Here is a 24,415-nt window from a genome sequence, read left to right on the forward strand (position 1 = left end):
GGCACCAAACACAAAAGGCCACATGTACAATTCCACTTACATGAAATGTCCAGAATAGATAAATCTACAGGAACTGAAAGCAGATTGGTAGCTTCCAGGGACAAGGAGGAGGAGGGGATGCGGAGGAGCTGCTTAATGGGTATACAGGGTTTCATTTTGGGGTGATGAAAATATTTTGGAACTAGATAAGGTTGGTAGTTTTATAACACTGTCAGTGTACCAAACTGCACTGAATGTTCCCTTTAAAATGGTTAATTTCAAGATAAATATCGTATACTAACACATATATACAGAATCTAGAAAGATGGTACTGATGAATTTGCAAGGCAGACATGGAGAAACATAGAAAACAGACTTATGGACACAGCAAGAGGGGAGGAGAGGGTGAGATGTATGGAGAGTAACATGGAAACTTTCAATAACATATGTAAAATAGATAGCCAATGGGAATTTACTGTTATGTCTCAGAGAACTCAAACAGGGGCTCTGTATCAGCCTAGAGGGTTGGGATGGGGAGGGAGATGGGAGGCTCATGAGGGAGGGGACATATGTACACCTATGGCTGATTCATGCTGATGTTTGACAGAAAACAGAATTCTGTAAAGCAATTATCCTTAAATTAAAAAATAAATAATTTTTTAATGGTTAATTCCATGTGAATTTCTTCTCAATAAAATAAGTAAGTTATAAGGAAAAAAATGTAGACATATCAACAAAAACAAAAACAGCAAAATTGAAAAAAAGATGTCTACAATTTCAAAAAACAGGGGGCAGATAGGCAAAATTAAGGAAGGAGCAGGCTGATGTTAAGAATCCTTATCACATTCATAGCAACCTGTCTGAACCTAATTAAGCCACACTTCTCTGCTCAGTAGTTATAGCTGCCAACTGGAAAGGTTCTTAACATGTAGCACAAAGACTGGAATTCTAGAACTGTCTGGTATTTCCCCTTTCTGCCCATTTCATCATAAATTGGGGTCATGAATTCAATGGCCATATTTATAAACCCAGATTTAGTTAGGTACATGCTCTGGTAAGCAGCAAAAGTACCAAGTATATTCCCAGGGACAATGGATTCTGCTCAAAAATCCAGGACATTTAGCTGTTAAAAACTACAGCTCTCTTGATGATTATTATACTCAAGGGATCAAAAGAATTCATTCTCAGAGACTTTACATGTAAATATAGTAAAAGAATAACTGAATTTCATTGTATTTGAAAAATACAGCTCATTTTTAATTCTACCGTGCTGAATAGCTGAACAGGCTGTGGCATCAGTGATGCCTGTGCTCCCTGGGATTAGAGGACTCCCGGTCCCGGGAGTGCCGGGACCTTTTGTGCCGGTGGGATTTATCTCGACTCCTACTTCTACTCCTGTGAGTACGCCCCTCAGAGTGCCTGTCATGCCGTCTGGAATGTATGTCTGAGCTTCGACCCCTGTCTCTCTCCCTGTGCCTGTCTTCTCTCTCTTCCCTCCTGCTTGATGACTTGTGTTCGTGCTTGGACTTCTCCTTTCTTGGCTCCTTCTCTCGGTCCTCCGTTCCACCATGGCAGGTCATCCTGACCTCAGGGGAACTGGGGTGGGACTTCCGCACCTCCCTGGACTCTGACTTCTGACCCTTCTCTGCCTTCTCTGAGTGCTTGCCACTGTGATTTTTGGAGCCAGGGTCATCCTTTTCCTTTATCATCTTGCTTCTGGGCAATGAAGAGGAGGCTGGCTGCTCTGCCTGTACCTCCTGGCCAGTCTTCTCTTTGTCTTTCTTTTTTTTCTTTTTTTCCTTTTTGTCTGGAGGAAAAGAGGGGCACAATCAATAAAAAAAAAGAAGATGGAAAAGATGGAGGATATACAAAAGGAAAGCATGCTTGGCAGCAGCGTGAAACACTCACGGTCTCTACTTCTAGAAAAGTGCCTCCAAGAATCCAAGCTGGATGTCTGTCACCCCTAATATATCAGGTTGCTGTATAAGGCAACTCCAGTTTTTAATTCTCTCTCTAAAGACCCTACCTCCAAACAGTCACATTGTTAGGTACCAGAGGGTTAGGACTTCAACATATGCATTTTGGTGGCCAGAATTTAGCCCACAGCCTTAGTCTTCTGCTGATACTTCTTTCCCAGTTAAAGTAAGGTTCCCCACACCTGCCCCTTCACACTTGAGAACTGACTACCAACTCTCAGTGAAGGCTAAGAAGAGCAAACATTAAGCCTACCCAGAATCTTCTCATAGGCCTTAACCACTTACCTTTTTTGTGTTTTTTGGTGGGTTTGTCATCTTCAGAGCCCTCAGATGAACTTGGTGGAGGAGTATGAGTCCCACAGCCCCTCTCCTGCAGCTCTCTGGTCACCTCATCCATTTCTTCTGAGTCCTCAGGAAGTCGATAGTTAGATACATGATCCACTCGGATAGTTCTTCCTTTGATCTAAGACAGACAGGCAATGCTTTAGCAGATAGCTAACTATTTGCTACCAAACACAGCCTTCTATCTATTTAAATCCAGCTGCAGAAATCCATGGTTTGAACCATTCCCATTACCCTCTTGCTAATTGTTTCTCAGAAAATCTCAAAAGCAGACCTGCTCAACTGATGTGTCACAGCACACATCCCTACACATTCGCTCAACCCTGGGGGGCAGTCAGGTAGAGCCTGGGGCAGCTGGAGATCCTGGGAGCCTCATCAGTTTATCCCAGAGTTCTATATAAATATCTCCATGTTATTAGTGTGCCATGAAGTGAAAAGACCCTGCGAAGTACTGCCCCAAAGCATAAGCAGCATGGAAAACTGCAAGAGTTTAGATGCACAAACATGAATTACCTTCCACCTGTAACATTAATTTACAGTGAAACACACTATTAAAAAGCCTGGAAGCTAAAGGGAATTCGTAAAATTCAGCTCAATGCTACAGCTGCTTTCTCAACACAACTGGATGAGGCCAAAGCAGAACAATAGCTGGGAGGGGATAAGGAATCTAGAAAGGACTACTTTCTTTTCTCTTAAGCCCTCACTCCTTGCTCCACCCCGACCATACTGGAACCACTGACTCATGCTGATACTATCACTTCGAATCACAACTCTCCAGGTGAACAACAAAAAATTAAACCCTCACTTGAAAACATTCAGGCAGATACAGTCTTATTCTATAGGCAATTCCATCAGAAATGTGAAATGTCTGGCTTTTACTGTTCCATTCAAGAGCAAGTTTTTACTCTTACCCCTAAGCCTGAGTACTTTCACCTATGCCATTCCACCATAAAAGGTGGAATAAAGTCACCTTTTATGGTGACTTCCTTTCACTGCTGGTGCAATCAGTGACAAATTATCCAAGTCAAGAGTCACCCCTCCAACCTGTGACAATGCTCATTCAATGGCAGTGCTTTTCCTAAATGAGCACAGGGAGCATGTGGAGCATAAATAACCCTGACTTGCCCCATCCCCTTTTCATGTCTCACTCTCATGTTATCACTCACCGTCTCACTTACAAGGGTGGAGGAGAGAGAATAGAGGACAGAAAACTTCAGAATGAGTTACTTTCATAGAATTAGTCATCAGATTTTAACTAGAGAATTTTCAGGGCCCAGTACTGCTAAGTCAATGGAGACATGTGAGAGACATACATGGCTACGTCCTCAGCCATGAAACCATGATAGAACCCCAAATTCCCTGATACAGGACAGGATTAAACAGCAGTGTTTGCTAGTCTCTTTGCTCTCCAATATAGCAGGAATGAGAGTGGAGTGTGAGGAAGAAAAGGTAAAAAACAGATGCCTGGTTGGGTGCAAGATGAAGGGGAGTGGGGGGTCATGGTACCTATGCTCCTGAGGATATAGCTTGCTAAGAGATGGGGAAAAGAAACACATGTTGACAGGGTCATGAGCCAACAGAACTATTTCCTGGGGTCATTTCCCAGTCAGTATGTCCCCACACCTCTGCAACCCAGCTGATCAGTACTGCCCTTGAGCCTGTAGTCATCAGCTGGGAAATGAAACTGAGACCCTACACAATGGAAACGTTCTGCTCAGTAAGCATACTCACCTTGATTCCATTAAAATTGTCAACAGCCAGAACTGTGCTCCTCTGGTCTTCATAGCAGAGGAAACAGAATCCTTTGGATTTCCCAGTCTTCTTGTCCCGTACCAGATTAATGTTAACAATCTCTCCGTATCTATTTAATTTATAAAAGAGTAAGACACTATTGATTTAAAATGTAAAAACTTTCAGATTGGATGACAAAACAAAATTCAAATAATATAATCTGTACAGGAGACACACTGAGAACAAGATGACAAAGAAAGGTTAAAAATTAAAAGTTAGAAAAAGATATATCAAGAACACCTAATTTAAAAAATATTAAGATCAAAGATGAATTCAAGGCCAACCAAAAACAAACATTTAAATGTGACTAAGAGGGCTCTTTTCCACAGAAAAAGGTCCTAATACATAAGTCATGAAATTTTATACATAAATCAACACATCCAAAATTTTAATTAAAAATACAGACCAACTAAGAGTCAAAGTTATTAGAGATTTTAACACACCACTTTGAGTTCACAACACATAAAATTGAGAAAAGTCAGAGGAATTAATATAAAATTATATAACTACAAACAAACATATACTTAATAATATAACAATTACATTGTTAAAAATATTAACATCAGACTAGTAGATATACAGATATATTTGATTGTACAAAAAGAGTTGCTTCTCAAGAATCCATGAAACAACATATTAATGGTAATGATAACCCTGTATGCGAAACAGCAAAAGAGACACAGATGTATACAATAGTCTTTTGGACTCTGTGGGGGTGGGGGGGGATGAGTTGGGAGAAAGGCATTGAAACATGTATAATATCATATAAGAAACGAAATCGCCAGTCCAGGTTTGATGCACGATACAGGATGCTTGGGGCTGGCGCACTGGGATGACCCAGAGGGATGGTATGGGGAGGGAGGTGGGAGGGGGTTCAGGATTGGGAACACGTGTACACCCGTGGCAGATTCATGTTGATGTATGGCAAAACCAATACGATATTATAAAGTAATTAGCCCTTAATTAAAATAAAGTAAAAAAAAAAAAAAAAACTGACTCTAGACTAGATCTCAAAGTAAACCTCAATCATCTCCAAAAACAGCACAGACCATGTTTTCCAATCATAATGTGAAACAGCTGGGAACAATAATTTCAAAACAAAAAATGCCCTAACTAGAACTTGAAACCTATTCTCCAGGCTAACTACTGGATGAAAGAGAAAGTGAAATAAAATAATCATGGTAGACTATTTAGAAAACAACAAAAATGGGAATATATACCAAAACTTAGTGTCTGTGTGTGTTAGTCACTCAGTCTTGTCCAACTCTTTGTGACCCCGTGCACTATAGTCCACCAGGCTCCTCTGTCCATGGAATTATCCAGGCAAGAATACTGGGGTGGTTTGCCATTTCCTTCTCCAGGGGATCTTCCTGAACCAGGGATCGAACTCAGGTCTCCTGCATTGCAGGCAGATGTTTTACCATCTGAGCTACTAGGGAACCCCACCAAAACTTACAGGATGTGGCTAAAACCACACTCAGGAAAATCTGTAACATTAAAGAATTTTATTGTTAAAAAGGAAAGGGGAATTCCCTGGCAGTCACAGTGGTCAGGACTTGGTACTTTCACTGCCAGGGTCCAGGTTCAAACCCTGGTCAGGGAACTAAGATCGCACAAGCCACTGGGGAGCTGGGGGGGAGAGTAAATCTAAGGAAGGTAGGTGGAAGTTAATAAAGACATAATTTAATGAAAAAGAAAATAGAAAAAAATTCTACCTTACTCACTATATAAAAATTAATTCCAGAAAAGTTAAAGCTTCATAGATTTAAAACTACAGTCAGAAAAATACAACAGTAACTGATGGAAATATTATAGCATGATCACATACATATACCTCAGCCCAAAATCTAGCATCTTACTTAAAAGAAAACACTAGAAATGATTCAACTATGGTATTTAGCTATTTAACACTATTTAATATTGTAGGTATTGGCCCATGCAATTAGACAGGAGAAAACAGATACAGAAAAAGAGTAAATATATGTGTATGTATAACTGACTCATTTTGCTGCACAGTAGAAACTAATACAACACTGTAAATCAACTATACTCTTAATTTTAAAAATTAAAAAATGAAAAAGTAAAGCTATCTCTGTATGAAGATTATATATGATGATATATATAGAAAACCCAAGAGAAGCAATGATAAACAATGATAAAAACAAACAATATAACAAATCTGTAGGATAACAGGATATAAAGACAACAAAAATAAACCACCCTCTTACAAACAATAATAATAAGATATAAGGAAAGAGGAGCCCCATTTGTAACAGCAACAACAAAAAGGTAAAATACTTAGAAATAAATTTAACAAGCAATGTACAAGGTCTATGGAAAGAAAACTCTTAAAAACTACTGAAAGACACAAACACAGTTTCAATAAAGATACTTCTTCTTCTTGCATAAGATGACTCAACATTATAAAAATATCAAAATCACCTCCCAAGTTAATACTTCTGTATAAGGGTGACACTCCAATTTGCTGGGGGAAAATATGGAGTTTTAAATAAATGCTGTTGGGACAACTAGATAGCCATTTGGAAAAATATGAAATTGGGTCCATATCTCACACTACACATCAGAATAACTCTAAATGGATCAGAGACTTCAATGCATAAAATTGAAACCATACAAGTATTAGAAGAGAACGTGGATGGGTGGGGAGCAATACTTTCTAATTATGACTCAAATCCAGAAGCAATAAAAGACTGATGAATTTGACACTGCTGCTGCTGCTGCTGCTAAGTTGCTTCAGTCGTGTCCAACTCTGTGCGACCCCATAGACGGCAGCCCACCAGGCTCCGCCATCCCTGGGATTCTCCAGACAAGAACACTGGAGTGGGTTGCCATTTCCTTCTCCAGTGCATGAAAGCAAAAAGTGAAAGTGAAATCGCTCAGTCGTGTCTGACTCTCAGTGACCCCATGGACTGCAGCCTACCAGGCTCCTCCATCCATGGGATTCTCCAGGCAAGAGTACTGGAGTGGGGTGCCATTGCCTTCTCCAGCAATGGAGGACAGACTATACAGGGACAGCATGAGGGAGTTTGGGGGATGATGGAATTGTCCTTCATCCTAATTGTGAGGGTGATTACACAAATCTATTCAAGTATTAAAAAAACCTCATAGGACTGTACATCCCCTAAAAAGTCAATGTTACCATAAGATCATTTAAACATATGAATAAATGAACGCATAAAAATTTAAAAATAATAATTTTGCAAAGAAAAAAAATCACAATAAATAAAGTCAAATGACAAACTATGAGAAAACGTCTGCAATTTACATCACAGATTAAGGCTAGAAAGCCATTTTATTTTTTCTTTTGCTATAAAGGACATTATCAGGACAACTGGAAGTCAAATAAAGTCTATAGATTAGATAACAGTGTAACAGTGTTGATTTCCTGAATTTGATCACTATCCTGAAGTTAAATGTCCCAGTATTTTGGGAAATACACACTGAAGAACTTAGGGGTAAATGTGCATCATGTCTGCAATTGACCCCCAAGTGGTTCAGAAAAAAAAAAAAATAATATGCATATAGGTGGAGAGAAATAATAAAGCAAATGTGATAAAATGCTAACATCTGGGGACTCTGAGTAAAAGGGATATAGGTATCCTTCATTCTATTTCATAACTTTCCTGTTTTAATCCAGAAATTATTTCAAGTATTTCAAAATAAAAAGTAAAAGAAAAAAGAATACAGGAGCTGGCTTGACAGCATAACTACAGACCAAACTGGGACAGTTTGAGCATCAAGAAGTAATAATAATGGCAATGTAGTATAACACATCAAATTAAAAAGATAAGTCCACAGCAGTACAATACATGATAAAGTGTTAAAAGCAGTAAGTTAATACGCTTAATACATGAAGGGCTCTTGTAAAATCAGTAAGAAAATGAGGAACACATTAACAGGGAAAAAATAGGCAAATGATCTTAATAGACAATTTACAAAGAAAAAGAATAAGGGCCTATAAATCTATGAAGAGATGTTCAACCTCCCTGATGATGAAATAAAGGCAAAGTAAAATAATAATGAGAAGTCATATGGCAATATTTTCTTAAAATAACCATTACTGATTAGGATTCAGGAAAATGAGCATTCCAGTCAGAGTGAAAACCAATACAACCTTTTCCGAGAGTAATTTGACAATGTTTACTTTTGAACTGTGGTATTGGAGAAGACTCTTGAGAGTCCCTTGAACTGCAAGGAGATCCAACCACTCCATTCTGAAGGAGATCAGCCGTGGGTGTTCTTTGGAAGGACTGATGCTAAAGTTGAAACTCCAGTAGTGTGGCCACCTCATGCGAAGAGTTGACTCATTGGAAAAGACTCTGATGCTGGGAGGGATTGGGGGCAGGAGAAGAAGGGGACGACAGAGGATGAGATGGCTGGATGGCATCACCGACTCGATGGACGTGAGTTTGAGTGAACTCCAGGAGTTGGTGATGGACAGGGAGGCCTGGCGTGCTGCAATTCATGGGGTCGCAAAGAGTCGGACACAACTGAGCGAATGAACTGAACTGAAAAATTAATTTCATGAAGGAAACCATCAGGGAGGCATACAAAGATGTATATATCACAATGTACACTGCAGTATAATTCATAACAGCAAAATATTGGAAATAATGCCCAACATTGAAAAGAAGACAATAAATACATAAAGATGTTAACATTTTTTCCTTAAAGAACATTATTTCATTCTTCGTACTTTTTTCTTTTTCCCAAATGTTCTACACAACTATACATTATTCTGATGATCAGAAAAAATATTTTTTTGAAAGCCACTGTTATCAGTGACACAGGCAATCTTCATGGAGAGCAATGTGTGGAGCCAAAACAGAGAACTGGAATAAACACACACACTAGTGATCATCACTCAATGAAAATAAGACAAAAACAGCTCCCAGGTGGAAGACTGAACAAGGCAGAGCTACCACAAAGGTGTGGAAGTTATAGGCTGTACCTACTGTGAACTTCCCAATACCCAAGAGTTGGAAAAAGCAGCCTCAGGCCCTGTCAGGGCCCTCTACCATGGCCTTTTTCTTGCCCAATTTCTTTTACATGGCTTTCTGTCCTATATATGGCCCAACCAATCAGCCAGGGACCTCTGCCCACTGGATGGTCCAACCATTCCCTGCCATGGCAATGCCTCTGCCAGGGTGTGCTAGCCACTGTCTGCTTGCCCAACCTCTTTTATCATGGTTCTCTGCCTGAGGACTCCACAGTCCAGGGGTCATGGCTCTCTGCTGCTCTGAGCTGCCAAGGCCTTCTGGCACCTATGGACTAACTACTCTGTGTAGCTTTGCGGTTGTACCCAAACCCTCTCCTACCAGCTGCCACTACTAATGTGAGCTGCCAAGACTCTCTCCCACCTAGTGCTGCTGCTATCATCCCGTAGCAGAATGAAGAATATAAGATTCTCCTATTCATTCTTATCCCTCATCAGCCTGTGATTCTCAGTCTCCAGTTAAAGAGACTGGCTCTGCTCACTAACCTTACACTCAACTAGAAACAACAACGAAAAAAACTACTGCCTAAAACTTTTGCTTTTTTCCCAGTTTCTCTGTGCTTTGCCCTAATCCTACAGTGCCACACAGGTGTGGACCCAGAATGGCCCCATGATCATGAGTTACCCCTAGATTATAGGAGCCCGAGGAAATGGGCCAACAGAGTACCTTCCTAGGAGTTCCAGTCTGTTCCAGTGTAGGCTTCAGTGAAAAGACAATAAAAATAGACCAGAATCTCCAAGACAGGCTCCTATATCAACCAACTTCTTGGATTTGGCACATTGGAGAGTTCCAGAACCATGTCCTGGGACTGATCTAGACCAGAACAGAAGCTTCAGGCCTCCCCATGCAGGGAGGCCAGTCAGTCTAGAGTTAAAATAAATGGGCTTTTGTGATGCCATAAAATACATTATGGAAGCAAACTACTCTGATGACCTAGAAGCTAAGAAATAAAAAAGTGACTTACTGAAAAGAAGAAAAAAAAGGTGACTTACTGTGAGAACACACAAATGATGTCCCCTTCAGTCAGTTCATAAGGAAGTCCCCCTTGAAAAGAAAAACACATTTCAGTTCAGCAAACACTTAACAAGTGTCTACTATGTACGATGCATGCACTAGGCCAGGCACTGGGATGCAAATCAGAATAAGCAACAGGGCCTTCCCTCAAAGAACCTAGTCTAATGCAATGACAGAAGCACGTAGAAAATGCAGCAGTAATACAGAAAAAGGAGTGATTAACTTTGAGTGGAAAAGCTGGGGTCACCCCTAACCAAACTAACCCCCCTCATACCCAAAATCTTCTGGACAAAGCAGATAGTTTCCAACACAAAACTTGGCTTCCAAAAACATATCTTGAACTCATGTGCTCTCTATCTGCAAACTCACAGCTAAGGTCCAAAATCAGTTTAAATATGCAAATATTAACCCCACCTCACAAAGACTAAGGATTATAAAGTCAATTGTTAAACATTTCATAGGAAATAAATTTCCCTGCAAATGTTTCCTTCCTCATGAACGGAATGGGGATATTACAGTTCTAACTTCACAGAATTGTTATAATAGTTAAATAAATGAAAATAAAATGCTTAACACAATGTCTGGTGCCATAACCTCTTTGAATAAATTGTCAAATTACCGCATATGACACAAAGTGAATATAGAGATTGTGATACGGCCGAGGATAGAAGGCAGGAGATAATTAGATGAGGAAAATAAACTCTGAGGGAAAGAGAATGAGGAGAGAAGGGAGTTGGCAGTAATATGAGATAGGGGCTAAGACCATGAGTTCTAGAGTGCCATAGTTCTGGGTGTTCCAATTCCTAAGCTATGTGACCTTAAGTCATTAACTTCTCTGCACCTGTTTCTTTAGTTGTATAAATGGGGAGGTACAGGGGGATGATAATAACGGTCTCCGAGAAACCAAGTGGCACGATTCTCAGCACAGTGAACGGCCGGCAGTACCTATTATGAGCACTGACTTGGCAGAGAGAGCAAACTAGAAATGGGGAGAAAACAGACAAGGAAAACGTATTTACAGAGAGACAGCGGAAGGGAATAAATGTGGGTGGTGAATGTCGGGAGGAATGAAAGGCGGGAACGCTGAAATGTTAGGAAGCAGGGCAAGAGAGAAGGAGGAGCCCTACGAGAGGAAAACGTGGGCCTCACCCAGGAAGATCCAAGCGCTGTCCTTGTACTCGTTGTGCCAAGACACCTTCTCCGCCACCCCCAGTTGGACTTCACGCTCATTCAGCTCATTAATCAGCTTCACTTTAGTTAAAGGGCTAAACCGGAAGGAAAAGCGGACATGTAAGCGCGCCCCGGCCTGAGGTAAAACAGAACAAAACCGAAAGACTAATTTTCTAGACTCCCCGCCTCTCCCGCCCGTCAGCCCCACAGATGCTCTACCACCTCAGCCCTGGTGGGCTGCCCCCGGGCACGAGTTCCCCCGACCCCTCCTCGAAGGAAAATTGAGGCCTTACTTCATCTCCGCCAGTTCGGGCTCAGAACCTAGGAAGCAACTTCCCGGAGAAGCCGCCAAGATGCATGCGCGGTCCCGGCGCCTCGCGCCCATTGGTTGCCGCGGAGCTTGTGCCGCCCCGGAAGAGCGCTGGCGCGCCGGGGGCGTAGCGCCTGAGCACTAGAGCTAGAAGCGGCTTTCCTTGTTCGGCGGAACTCGCTCTTTAATCAGAGAGTTTTTCTCTGGTCCGTTCGTACGTTCTTCGAAAAATTGGGGAAGGGTGCGAGCCTGGTCTGTTCCAGGACTCCTAGCTCCTGGACGACACCTGGCATTGATTAGGTTAACTACAAATGTTTGCTGAATTAAGACTGAAAAAGTGTCTGATTGGGCGACTTAAGTCGCAGCCTTCGTCCCAAATTCCGCCTCCATCCTTCACTCCCAGTCAGTAACTCACACGCGCACCCGCAACAAAGCATCCTTGTTCAAGAGTGACGGTAGAAAAATAAAGAAGATATCTGAGAGGGTGAATCTTTTTTTTTTCTCTCTCTCAAATCCCAATGCAGAGGCAACTGACAAGTATACCGCAGTAGGCTGAATTGCATATCCAGATTTGTATGAAAAGCTGCTACCCCTTTTCCACAGTCTCCTACGGGAGGTAGAAATTCGTATTGTTAAATTAATAGCTAACGGTTGAGCAGACAATACTAAATTGTGTGCTAATCAATTTATATGCATTGGCTTTCTATCCTCACAACAGCCCTGTGATGTCTGTGATACAATTATTCTCTCCATTTTATAGAAGAAACTGAGGTTCAAAGGAGTTAAATATACTCCTTTGAAATGTACTCTGTCTACCCATCAGGTCTGGTTGATTTATGAATCCATACTGAGCATCTATATATGTTCTGTACAGCAAGTCTGTAGACAGAACTGTAAGGTTGGGTTCTTTGCCTTCAAAGAGCTGATAATATCGTTGAACATACAGGATATACCTGCTTTACAGATTTCACTCCAGAAATAATCAGGAACCTATAGAAGAGGTGGTGACAATAAACCATATTGAGGATTTAAATCCATCTTGCACATGTTCACATCAGTATCTGGTCTTAGACCATGCATGGTCTAAAAGTGAAATTCCAGAGCTGTGTATTTCTCTGTGTAGGCCTAGCTCAGAACCCCTGAAACTAGGCACTCCGTAAAAGTGCCTAGTTTGATGATGACGGTGATGATGACAACTACCCTCAATAGTTCACCATGTACCCAATGTCTTGCTAAGAAGCAGAACAGAATCTGCCCATAAATGACAGTTTCTCTTCATTCATTCTGTGTCTCTTCCCTTCCCCAACTCCAACCCAGCTATTCATTAACTTGGTAGAATTACATTGGCAATGAAAACTAAACAGTGACAGATTGCATAGGGGTTTTATCTGCTCCTAGAAACCTTAGGTTGCCTAGTTGTAGGGTTGAAGTAGTCACTGCAAAGTGGTAAGCTAGCTTGCAGCATTATCTGGCTGAATTCTTCCAGCAATTATGAAATGAGAGAATTGGAGCAATACCTAGGCCTTGGTCATCAGAGTTCAAAAGGAAGCTGAAGCAAAAGAGGAGAGTAAGACCAACCAAATAATAGACAACTGGGATGGCAAACTCTAGTCCTCCTCTCAGACATTAAATTCAGAGGGTACTCTGGATTCTTAGCCCCTTTCCACTCAGACTTATGGAAATCTCTAGGCATCGTCTTACCTACCAATTCCTACCAATTGGAAGTACATCCATGGAGATGTCCCAGGCAAACTGGGAAGGTTTTCAGCTCTCCCAGCTTCTACTCCTTTCTTCACCAATAACATTCATTTAGCACCCATTGTATGCAGAGCTCATTTCTAGGTTCAGTGGGTAATGCTAAGGAAACTGACAGCAGTCCCCACGTTCAAGGAAAGGCTCAACAATATGGCTAGTCAAATTCATTTCTCCACTTCTGACCACCACACTACATCCGCAAACACTTTCCCTCCTGACTTCTCTGTTTCAGGAAATGTTATCACCATTTTCCTGGTTGCCCATGTTCAAAAACAGGGATGTCATGCTTGTATTCCCTATTCCTATTTACCCAAAGATATCTATCCAATCACCAATTCCTAATAATTGTGCCACTTCAGTGTCTGTCAAACACACCCTGTCTACTCTCAGTGATGTTCTGAGTCATCATCACATGCCTCCTAGGTCTTTCAGTACTCTTATAACTGCCCCAGCCCCTATTCTTCAGTCTTTTCTCCAACTGCTTCCCCACCCCATGAAGCCTCAGTTTCAGCCAGGCTCCACTTCTATCCGTTATCTCAAGGGCCCCTTTCATTATCCAACCTAGACAGCTCTTCTGAGAGATCCATATATTCCTGGGCCACTCACCTCTCTCTGACTGAAACCTGCCTGAGCTCCAAACTCCAATCAAGTCATTTCTCGTTCAGGAAACTTTTCCTAACCTTACCAGCCTGCAGTGATTGCCCCCGCTTCTGAACTCTGCAGTTCTTCACAGCTCATTTATGTTCTCCCTTTAGAAAGACTGTGAGGTCCTAGAAGGTAAAGACTGCATCTTTAAGCTTTCAGTACCTCAAATCTCAAATACCTAGCAAGTACACAATACAATTATTGGTTAATGAAACTGAAAATACAGCTATGGTTACCTTTATGGAAACAGATGAGGGTAAAGGGAAAGAGGCTTTTATTTTCTCTTTGTCCCTTTCTACACCGTTATCATTTTCTTACCTTTATCCAGGTATCTTTTCTTTATCACATTTTTATTGCCATGTTACCTTGGCAGAAAGAGCATGACCTTAAAGAGCATGACTGATGCCACACAGTTAGCAATGGCTGTTTCCAGATGGTAGACACAGAGGGAATTTTTCTGTGGTGTTCTGTTTTCCAAATGTCTTATGTTGAATATGCATTACTTTTGTAATCAGAAAGAAGTTATTAAAAGAATATTTAAATGTGGAAGCAAAAAAAGTTATCAGATTGTACAGTATAACAGAGGTTCTAAGTATAAATTGTAGGGTTTCCCTCTTCAACCTTGTAGCAACCATCTAGCCCTTCTCTCCCTGGGTGTACCTATTTTCAGATTAAACACCTCCTCCCTTTTTTCCTGTTTTCTTCTTATCTGTGGTAGGTTAGGAACCATATGTTTAAGCCTATAAATAACTTAAAATAAGAAACAATTGAGTAAAGACCTGAAAGTTAAAACAGAGAAAATCACTGATTTATGACTCAAATTTTTACACCCAATTCTGTAACCTTCATATCCACTCAATTTCATGTCATACCTAAAAAAGGCAAAAACTTTAACCTGGCATTCAGAGATCTTCATATTTTAGCCGAAGACCTCATTTCTAATTTTTCTCACTTCCACCACACTTCACACACCCTATATAAGCCTAACTAAACTCCATGTGCTTCCTTCTACATCCATAAACCCAAATACTACCCATTCTTCAAGTCCTGGCTCAAATGCTATCTCTTCCATTAAGCCCTCCTGGATTGCTCTCACTCCCTTCCCATAGGTGAATGACTTCTCCTTTCTTTGAGCTCCCAATAACCCTTTATCTTCACCTCCAAAGTAAGACTTAAGCACTGTATACCTTGTAGTATGACCATGTACTTGTCATCCTCTGTACGAGTACCACATCTGATTCATTCACTCAGCAAATATTTATGGAGCATCTACTACATGCTCACAACTATTCCAGGCATGGATGATGCAACAGTAAACAATCAGAGAATATTCCTTGACCCTATTGAGTTTGTTTTGTTTAGTGAGGGGGTTTCTCTTAGGTCATGAGTGAAAGTCACTCAGTTGTGTCTGACTCTTTGCGACCCCAGGCCAGAATACTGGAATGGGTAGCCTTTCCCTTCTCCAAGGGATCTTCCCAACCCAGAGATCAAACCCAGGTCTCCCGCATTGCAGGTGGATTCTTTACCAGCTGAGCCACAAAGGAAGCCCAAGAATACTGGAGTGGGTAGCCTATTCCTTTTCCAGTGGATGTTCCCAACCCAGGAATCGAACTGGGGTCTCCTGCATTGCAATGCAGATTCCTTACCAACTGAGCTATCAGGGAAGCCCAGGTTGGTCAGGTCACCCCAGGTTGGTCAGGTCAGGTTGCCATAATATTGAATAAGATACCATAGACTGGGTGGCTTAACCAATAGAAGTTTATTTCTCACAGTTCTGAAGGTTGGAAAGTGCAAGATTGAGGTGCTGATTGATTCATTTCCCCAGTGAGGAGTTTCTTCCTGGCTTGCAGATATCAACCATCTGACTGTGTCCCCACACAGGAGAACAGGAGAGAAGGTGGGGAGAATCAGACTCTTTGGTGTCTATTCTTGTAAGGAGTCTAATCCATCATGAGGACCCCACCCTCATGACCTCAGCTAAACCTAATTACTTCCCAAAGTCCTCATCACCAAATACTATCACGTGGGGGTTCGGGCTTCAACATACAAATTTTCAGGGATACAATTCAGCCCATAGCAGGAAGTAAGTAAATTATATAGCATACAAGAAGGTACTAAGTGCTAGGGGGAAAGGTAAAGAAGGGAAAGAGAATAGGGAATATGGTAGGAGTATTAAATTTTAAATAGAATGAACACCTGAGGAAACATCATTCAGGCAAAGACTTTTTAAAGATAAGGAAATGAGTTATGTGGATGACTACTACTGGTTGATGATGGAAACCCTACAATTTAGACTTAGAACTCGTGTTACTGTATAATCTGATAACTTTTTTATGCAAGTGCAAGGATCCTGAGGCAAGAGCTTACCTGAAGTAGTCAAGGAGCAGCAAGGAACACAATACCAGGAGTGAAGGTGAGAGGAAAGCTGAGCTGAGAAAGATAACAGGGCCCAGATCCTGTAGGCCAATATAGGCTACTATAGGGACTTTGGAGTTCATTCTGAGTGAAAAATGGAACCATCACAGGATTTTGAGCAGAGGAGAAACATAACTAACATTTTCAAAGGCTCACTCTGGATGCTAAGTGAAGAGTAGAGTATAAGTGGTAAGGGAGGAAATAGGGAGACCAGGTGGAGGCTATTGCAGTTATCCCAGTGAGAAACAAACAAAGGTAGTTTTGAACCATGGTATTAAACTGGAAGTAATGTGAAATGGAAAGATTCCAGGTATATTTTGAAGATATAAAATAAATGAATATAGGACATAAAGGAAAGAGAGTAATAAGGAATAAAGCTTCTTGGGATAAGCAACTGGAATTTACTTCAATGGGGGAGATTGTGGAGGAGTAGATTTGAGAAGGAAGATCAAATTTGGATGTGTTAACTTTGAGATGCCTTTCTCTCTTTAAGGTAGAAATCTCAAGAAGGCAGCTGGACAAAGGAACCTGAAGGTCAGAAGAAGTCCAAGATGAGGATATACAATTGAAATTGTCACCAGCTTTTAGATGGCATTTAAAGTCTTGAAATTAAATGAGATAGCCAATGGAATGACAGAGACCAAGAGAACTCTAAGGTTAAAAGGTCAGGAATATATTTAAAAAAAGTCAGCAAGTGATACTGAAAAGGAGCATTGAAAACCAAGAGAGTGTAGCACCCTAGAAGCCAAGTGAAGAAAGAATATGAATGAAGAAAGAGTGGATGCTTCAAAGCACTGCTGAGGAGTCGAGTAATATGAGAACTGACCACTGGATCTAACAATGTGAAGGGCACTGGTGACCTTGCAGTTTCAGTAGGCATGGGTACAAAAGCCTGACTGAAGGGGGTTTAGGAAAGAATGAAAAGATGGGGCTGAAGCTGAAGGGAAAAATCAAGTCAAGAGAGGATTTTTAAAGATAGAAAAATGACAATATTATTGCCTGCTGCTGCTGAGAATAATCAAGAAGATAGGGGAAATGGTCAATAAATGAGCTTGCAAAAGGTACAAAGTGAACTAGAGAGAAGGAAGGAAAAAGTGAAAAGAGAAAAGGAGAAGGGAGGCAGCAAAGTGAGAGCCAGATAGAATTAAACTTTTAAAGTTGGTTGTAGAAAAAGGTAATCGTGTCCATCAGCCTCTTTATCTTGCTTGGGGGCGACTGTAGGGCACTTGAACTGGCTTAGGCAAAGGAGATTTAGAGAAATGCTACAAGGATTTATGTTATAATATCAAGAGCATGGAATTTGACTGTAAGGGTACAAGTCCTAACTTCATGATCTTGGGCAAGCTATTGAATCTCCTAAAAACAAATATCATATATTAACACATATATGTAGAATCTAGAAAAATGGTATAGATGATCTTATTTGCAAAGTAGAAATAAACATAGAGAACAAGCATATAGACACCAAGGGAGGGAAGGGAGGGTGGGATGAATTGAAAGACTGAGATGGACATATATACATTATTGATACTATATATAAAATAGATAACTAATGAAAAACTACTATATAGCTCAGGAAACTCTACTTAATGCTCTGTGGTGACGTGAATGGGAAGGAAATCTGAAAACGACATGCATAGTTATACGTATAGCTGATTCACTGGTGTACAGCAGAAACTAACAAAACATTGCAAAGTAAATATACTCCAATAAAAAATTTTAAAAAGTTATCCAATCTCCCCATGCCTTAATTTCTTCATCTGTAAAATGGGGATGGTAACATCATCTTCCTCATAGGGTTTTTATAAGGCTCAAATAAATTACTTCTAGTGCTTGGAGCATGATGTACATGTGACTTATCATCATCACTCTCTCAGGGAATAAAGGCCAGGAATCCCCCTGGGCCTTAGAAACAACTGAACTTGAGCCATAGGATTAGCTTTTCATCTGCATGTCCCCTGTCTCTACTCCTATCTGCAGCATGACTTCATTCTCTCCTCTCACTACTATCACCAGTGACTCCAAAGCGCCACATTTTAACAAAGCCAGCTACCCGGAAGAGGGATAACTGAACTACTCTCTGATCTTAAATACAGAAACTCTGTAGAAACAACTCAATGGCCAACTTGATTCAAGTGCCCAGACCAGGCAGCCATGGGACTAGTGTCATGTAATAAAACAGACACTCCTCAGGAAGCCATGAAAATGGATTGGAATCTTGCTTGGTGCCAAAGAGAATTGAAGGTGGCTGGAGAGCTAGTGAAGGGAGAGAAACTGGAGGATATGGAAAAGTGCTAGTCAGTTAGAACAATAATTGCCATACCCTCCTCTCCCCATATTTCTCCTTGGTGCTACCATCAAAGAAAGGTGAACACAGGGAACATATGAGGATTCCCCATGGAGATTCTGCTAATAAGCAGAGGGTTCTCCGATAAAAACTGCAACCTGGGTATTAGGAGCAATGAACCTCCCATTATAGGGAGTCTCCAGGAGGCCTGCATGCTAGTCACATACTTGATAAGTTGCAGCCTGGGTACTCCTACCCTAAGCTACTACATTTCAGCCAGACAATCCACCTGAGGACTGATGGCTATTTCCACCCAACTGAAGCTGATGTGTGTTCTGCACTCCTTTCCTGACCTCCTTAACTTAGGCAGTCTCTGTTACTTGCTTGAGCCCCCAAAATTCTAAAATCACAGTCTTGCCAAGATGCAAGATCATTAGAATGCCAATGCATCACAGAATCACAGAGAAAGACCAGCTGGGAGCCATGGAGTCAAGCAGAAGGCTATTAAAGTTTGCCAGGCATAAGGAGATCAGGGCTTGGGATAGTTATAGAAACAGGAGAAAAACAGAAAGATTTGAGAGATATTCCACAAAAAAAGTAAGTGAAAAAGTGGTCTCAGAAGTATAACTTAGTTATGCTTTTCAGTATAACTTAGTGTACTAAAAGAAAAGTGCAAGAGAATGTTTCAAAAATGGGAAGGTGATTAATAATCTAAAGTTCATCAGAGCTGAAAGAAAGGAGAAATACTAGATAATACAGATTTAAACAAAGTTTAAAATTAGTTGTTTTGTCATTAGTCTCAAGTAAACAAGAATGAAAATATATACTTTGAAAATTACCAAGAATTGCATACCTAGCCTCTCACACTTGATAATTTTTCCATATCTTGTCCCATTGGTTATGAAAGAATGTTGAGAAAGGTAGGGAGAATGAGGGATTGCACAGTCATTATAAGAATATATACAAAAAAAAAAAAAAAAGAATACATACAAAATATTATTCAGGGGTCTCCAGAGAAGCAGAACCAAGAGGATATATATATATATATATATATATATATATATATATATATCTTAAAGATATATATATATATAAAGAGATTTATTATAAGGAATTAGTTCATGTAACCATGGAGGCTGAGAAGTCCCACAATCTGTGGTCAGCAAGCTGGAGAGCCAAGGAAGCCAGTAGTGTAGTTCCAGTGTGAAAACTAACAGGCTTGAGACCCAGAAAGAGCCAATGTTTCCATTTGAGTCCAAAGACAAGAGGAAAAATCCAATGTCCCAGTTCAAAGGCAGTCAGGCAGGATGAATTGTCTCTTACTTGCAGGAGAATCAGGCTTTTTTTCTATTCAAACCTTTAACTGATTAGATGGGCCCCACTCATGTTAGGGAGGGTAATCTGCTTTACTCAATCTGCTAATTCAAAGATTAATCTCATTCAGAAACACTCTCACAGACACACCCAGAATTAATGTTTAACCAAATATCTGGGCACTCTGTGACCCAATAAAATGGACACATAAGTAACCCCCAAAATAAATAATTTAAAAACAAACAAACAAACAAAAAAGACAGAGACAGGGTTTCAAGTCCTGCAAGCCACAAGCCAAGGATACCACGCAGCATCCACAGTCACTGGAAGCAAGGAATGGATTCTAACTTGGAGCCTCCAAAAGGGATCACCCCTGTTGATACCTCCATTTCAGCTTCTGGCTTACAGCCCCGTGACCATAAGTTTATGCTGCTGTAAGCCACTATTTGTGGTGATTCATGACAGGGCCCCTAGGCCACAAACGCACCAAGTGATAGAGCTGCATCAGGGAAGAGTTGTAAGTTTTCCAGCCTCAGAAGAAGACTTATGAGGTACGTGATTTTGTGGTCACAGTGTGGCTTTCTCTTTTTCTTTTAGTACTCAACACGATTCTTGCCCTATTCGAAGACCTCTTCTATATTGCAGGAACTGGAAGCTTGGGAACGGCTTTTGCCACCTGCTTAATATTTTGCAATAAAAGGCACTCACAAGAGACGGACAAGATGAAAAGGAAGCATTATTCCTTCTTGGTCAGTTCAGTTCAGTTGCTCAGTCGTGTCCGACTCTTTGCGACTCCATGAATTGCAGCATGCCAGGCCTCCCTGTCCATCACCAACTCCCGGAGTTCACCCAAACTCATGTCCATCGAGTCGGTGATGCCATCCAGCCATGTCATCCTCTGACGTCCCCTTCTCCTCCTGCCCTCAATCCCTCCCAGCATCAGAGTCTTTCCCAATGAGTCAACTCTTCTCACGAGGTGGCCAAAGTATTGGAGTTTCAGCTTCAGCATCATTCCTTCCAAGAACACCCAGGACTGATCTCCTTTAGAATGGACTGGTTGGATCTCCTTGCAGTCCATGGGACTCTCAAGAGTCTTCTCCAACACCACAGTTCCAAAGCACCAATTCTTCAGCGCTCAGCTTTCTTCACAGTCCAACTCTCACATCCATACATGACCACTGGAAAAACCATAGCCTTGACTAGATAGACCTTTGTTGGCAAAGTAGTCTCTGCTTTTGAATATGCTATCTAGGTTGGTCATAACTTTCCTTCCAAGGAGTAAGCGTCTTTTAATTTCATGGCTGCAGTCACCATCTGCAGTGATTTTGGAGCCCCAAAAAATAAAGTCTGACACTGTTTCCACTGTTTCCCCATCTATTTCCCATGAAGTGATGGGACCAGATGCCATGATCTTAGATTTCTGAATGTTGAACTTTAAGCCAACTTTTTCACTCTCCTCTTTCACTTTCATCAAGAGGCTTTTTAGTTCCTATTCACTTTCTGCCATAAGGGTGGTTTCATCTGCATATCTGAGGTTATTGATATTTCTCCCGGCAATCTTGATTCCAGTTTGTGCTTCTTCCAGCTCAACATTTCTCATGATGTACTCTGCATAGAAGTTAAATAAGCAGGGTGACAATATACAGTCTTGACGTACTCCTTTTCCTATTTGGAACCAGTCTGTTGTTCCATGTACAGTTCTAACTGTTGCTTCCTGATCAGCATATAGGTTTTTCAAGAGGCAGGTCAGGTGGTTTGGTATTCCCATCTCTTAAAGAATTTTCCACAGTTTCTTGTGATCCACACAGTCAAAGGCTTTGGCATAGTCAATAAAGCAGAAATAGATGTTTTTCTGGAACTCTCTTGCTTTTTCAATGATCCAGCGGATGTTGGCAATTTGATCTCTGATTCCTCTGCCTTTTTTAAAACCAACTTGAACACCTGGAAGTTCATGGTTCATGTATTGGGGTGAGTTTAATTCTAGTTTACCCTTCAATGGGGTAAACTTTGTTCTCCCAGTTTTATATGGGGTCTTCTATTGGATTTTTTGCACTTGAATTTTGCCTCATTTGAGATTCCCATGATTTTACAAATAAACATAATCTCATTAAATTCCCTAGAGAATAAAGCCAGCTTTAGTGCTCTGGGTTTCTACCCTCACTCATTTCTTGGCCTGAATTATCTGTCATTTTTGGTAAGCTTGTGACACTTATTTGGTAATACTTACTAACATTTAATTTTATTTCAATAATTTTATGTGTTTTTATTTGAAGCTTTACTCAGGTCATCTAATTCCCTGTGCCCATGAACTCCTCTTCTCTGAATTCTCTCGTTCTCTTTCTACTTACATACAGTGAAATCCATATATTTTGAGTGTACAGTTTGCATTAATCTTTGAAAATATAAATACCTTTAAGAAAATTTCCTTTGACATCTTGCCTTTATCAGTCTTTGATATCTTAGTATTAACTAATAACCATTTATTAATTTTCTTCTTTCCTGAACTGAGTGTTCTGTACTGAGGAAAAGGGAAATTCAACTGGTGGATGTTAAGTGTAGGCTACAGTAGGGCACCGAATTGGGTATTTAGAAGGTAGTGTGTGGATCTTAATGTTTGTAGAGGGAATGATTAGAAAGAGGAATTAGGATTCCTTGACTCTACATTTTGTTTGCTGAGTGACTTTGAAAAAAAAAAAAATCTTCACTTCTTAACAAATTAGAGCTTTCCTGGTAGCTCAGATGATAAAAGAATCTGCCTGCAATGCAGGAGACCTGGATTTGATCCCTCAGTTGGGAACATCCCTTGGAGAAGGGAATGGCAAGCCACTCTGGTATTCTTCCCTGGAGAATTCCATGGACAGAGAAGCCTGGCAGGCTACAGTCCACTGGCTCACAAAGAGTTGGATACAACTGAACAACTAACACTTTCACGTTTTTCTTAACAAAGAAAAAAGATCAGGTGACCGGCAGCAGCTTAAAGGGTATATTCACTAACAGCTTCATTCAACTACACAAAAGTAGAAATCAGTAGTTCCAATCCCTAAATCTTCCCAGGCAGGCTGCACAGCAGGCCATAGGAATTGCTTGTTCTCATGGAAACCTGGGGCCAGAGAGTCAAGAAATGGGGCAATTGTCATTGTTTTCTATTATAATGGTAACCAATAATGATAATACAAGCTGGACAATTAAGTGATTTCTATTATCTAAGAGCAATAGGGACTACTGGTTTTTATATGCTCAAGATATTTTGAGGTGATGTCATAGATATTAGATTTAGACCATTACTGTCCCTTCCAATTCATAAGTGCATTTACTTCATGAGAAGTAAGGTCATCTTACCAAAAGTCTCTTTCCCACACATACATAAAAATTTTTTTTCTTCAAGGGAAAGTCCTCTTTGAAGAGACATGTGTTTTCACTGTGTTAACCCATTCTGTTCACTGGCAAGAGTAACACAGTAGTTTGCTGAATATTGATGAGTATTGATTTATCTGATAAACAACCTAGTATCAGATATTAGCACATGGCAGAGAAAAGGGTCATATTGGGATAAAACAAAGCAAACTTCTTCTAGAATCATACACATGCACAAATATTAGATTTAAAAGTCTTCTTAGTGATTCAATTCCAATCTTATTCTTGTATATTACAGATGGGAAAACTGAGCCTCTAATATTGAAATCAGTCAAAGTTTACCTGGTCAGTGAAAATATTGGGACTAGACTCAGATTTCTGGGTTCCTACTCCATTATTCTTTATACTACTTCAAATTATTTTTATTTCAGAAGGATAGAGAAAGTTTGAGAGATCACTGACACAATTTGGGATCATAGGCAGCCAGAAAGCACCATCAGGAAACAGTTTCTGAGAGTTATAGGTGGAGGTGGAGGGACATAACAATAAGAAATTGAAAATCATGTGAATTGCAAATCAAGTCTCAATCCTTGGGATAACAATATCATAGGCTTGCTATAAGAACATGTTTGGCTGTCTCTTTGAAAGCCTATTAAAAGAAAATGTTAAATGTTATTTTTTTTCTGGGCTGTGGCCTTGAAACAATGTGGCTTCTCTACATGGTTTAGTGTTCAATTATAAAATTTGCTTCAAATAATAAAGACTCTGGGTCTGTTTGTTCACTAAATAGCTGTTCCCTGCATACCAGGGATCCCTGTAATATGTACTGGCTGATTGGCATTTGTGTATATTTGGCATAAAGTTTTAGAGCTCCCGTAATGTTGACTATGTCAGACTGTTATGTGTATTGTCCCCTCCCCACCAAAAAAAACCCAAAACCCTGTGATAGCAATGATGGTGGTGCTGCTGGGCACTGTTGTGTTTTTTTATGCATTTCACAATATGTTCATAAATATGCCTCTAATTGTTTCTTACAACAAACCTA

General features: G+C 40.5%; 1 protein-coding gene across 3 annotated transcripts; it reads right to left on the minus strand.

Moving 5' to 3' along the window:
• Window positions 1-614: 614 nt before the first annotated feature.
• LOC147340754 (RNA-binding motif protein, X-linked 2-like) lies at window positions 615-16,513 on the minus strand. Of its 3 annotated transcripts, XM_086386843.1 has the most exons (7): window positions 11,584-11,706; window positions 11,270-11,385; window positions 10,099-10,150; window positions 8,224-8,617; window positions 4,029-4,158; window positions 2,241-2,418; window positions 615-1,786 (listed from the first exon to the last, which is right to left on the minus strand). In XM_086386843.1, the coding sequence occupies exons 6-7, from the start codon at window positions 2,350-2,352 to the stop codon at window positions 1,275-1,277; spliced, it is 624 nt and encodes a 207-aa protein (XP_086242969.1). In that variant the 5' UTR covers window positions 2,353-2,418; window positions 4,029-4,158; window positions 8,224-8,617; window positions 10,099-10,150; window positions 11,270-11,385; window positions 11,584-11,706; the 3' UTR covers window positions 615-1,274. The 3 variants fall into 3 exon arrangements, with proteins under 3 accessions (XP_086242969.1, XP_086242967.1, XP_086242968.1); XM_086386841.1 differs by lacking the exons at window positions 8,224-8,617; window positions 11,584-11,706 and adding an exon at window positions 16,368-16,513; XM_086386842.1 differs by lacking the exon at window positions 8,224-8,617 and having other exon boundaries at window positions 11,584-11,764.
• Window positions 16,514-24,415: the final 7,902 nt, after the last annotated feature.

Source organism: Bos grunniens, chromosome X (assembly GCF_055505025.1).
Source record: "Bos grunniens cultivar Pamir isolate PY7600 chromosome X, Bosgru_T2T1.0, whole genome shotgun sequence".
NCBI classification, from domain to species: Eukaryota; Metazoa; Chordata; class Mammalia; order Artiodactyla; family Bovidae; genus Bos; species Bos grunniens.

Coding starts and splice junctions, on each gene's coding strand:
- LOC147340754 (XM_086386841.1), bottom strand. CDS start 16,498: ATGAACTCCAAAGTCCCTATAGTAGCCTATATTGGCCTACAGGATCTG. Junction 11,386..16,367: donor CTGCTCCTTGACTACTTCAG/GTAAGCTCTTGC, acceptor CTTCCGGTTTAG/CCCTTTAACTAAAGTGAAGC. Junction 10,151..11,269: donor CAGCGCTTGGATCTTCCTGG/GTGAGGCCCACG, acceptor TTTCTTTTCAAG/GGGGACTTCCTTATGAACTG.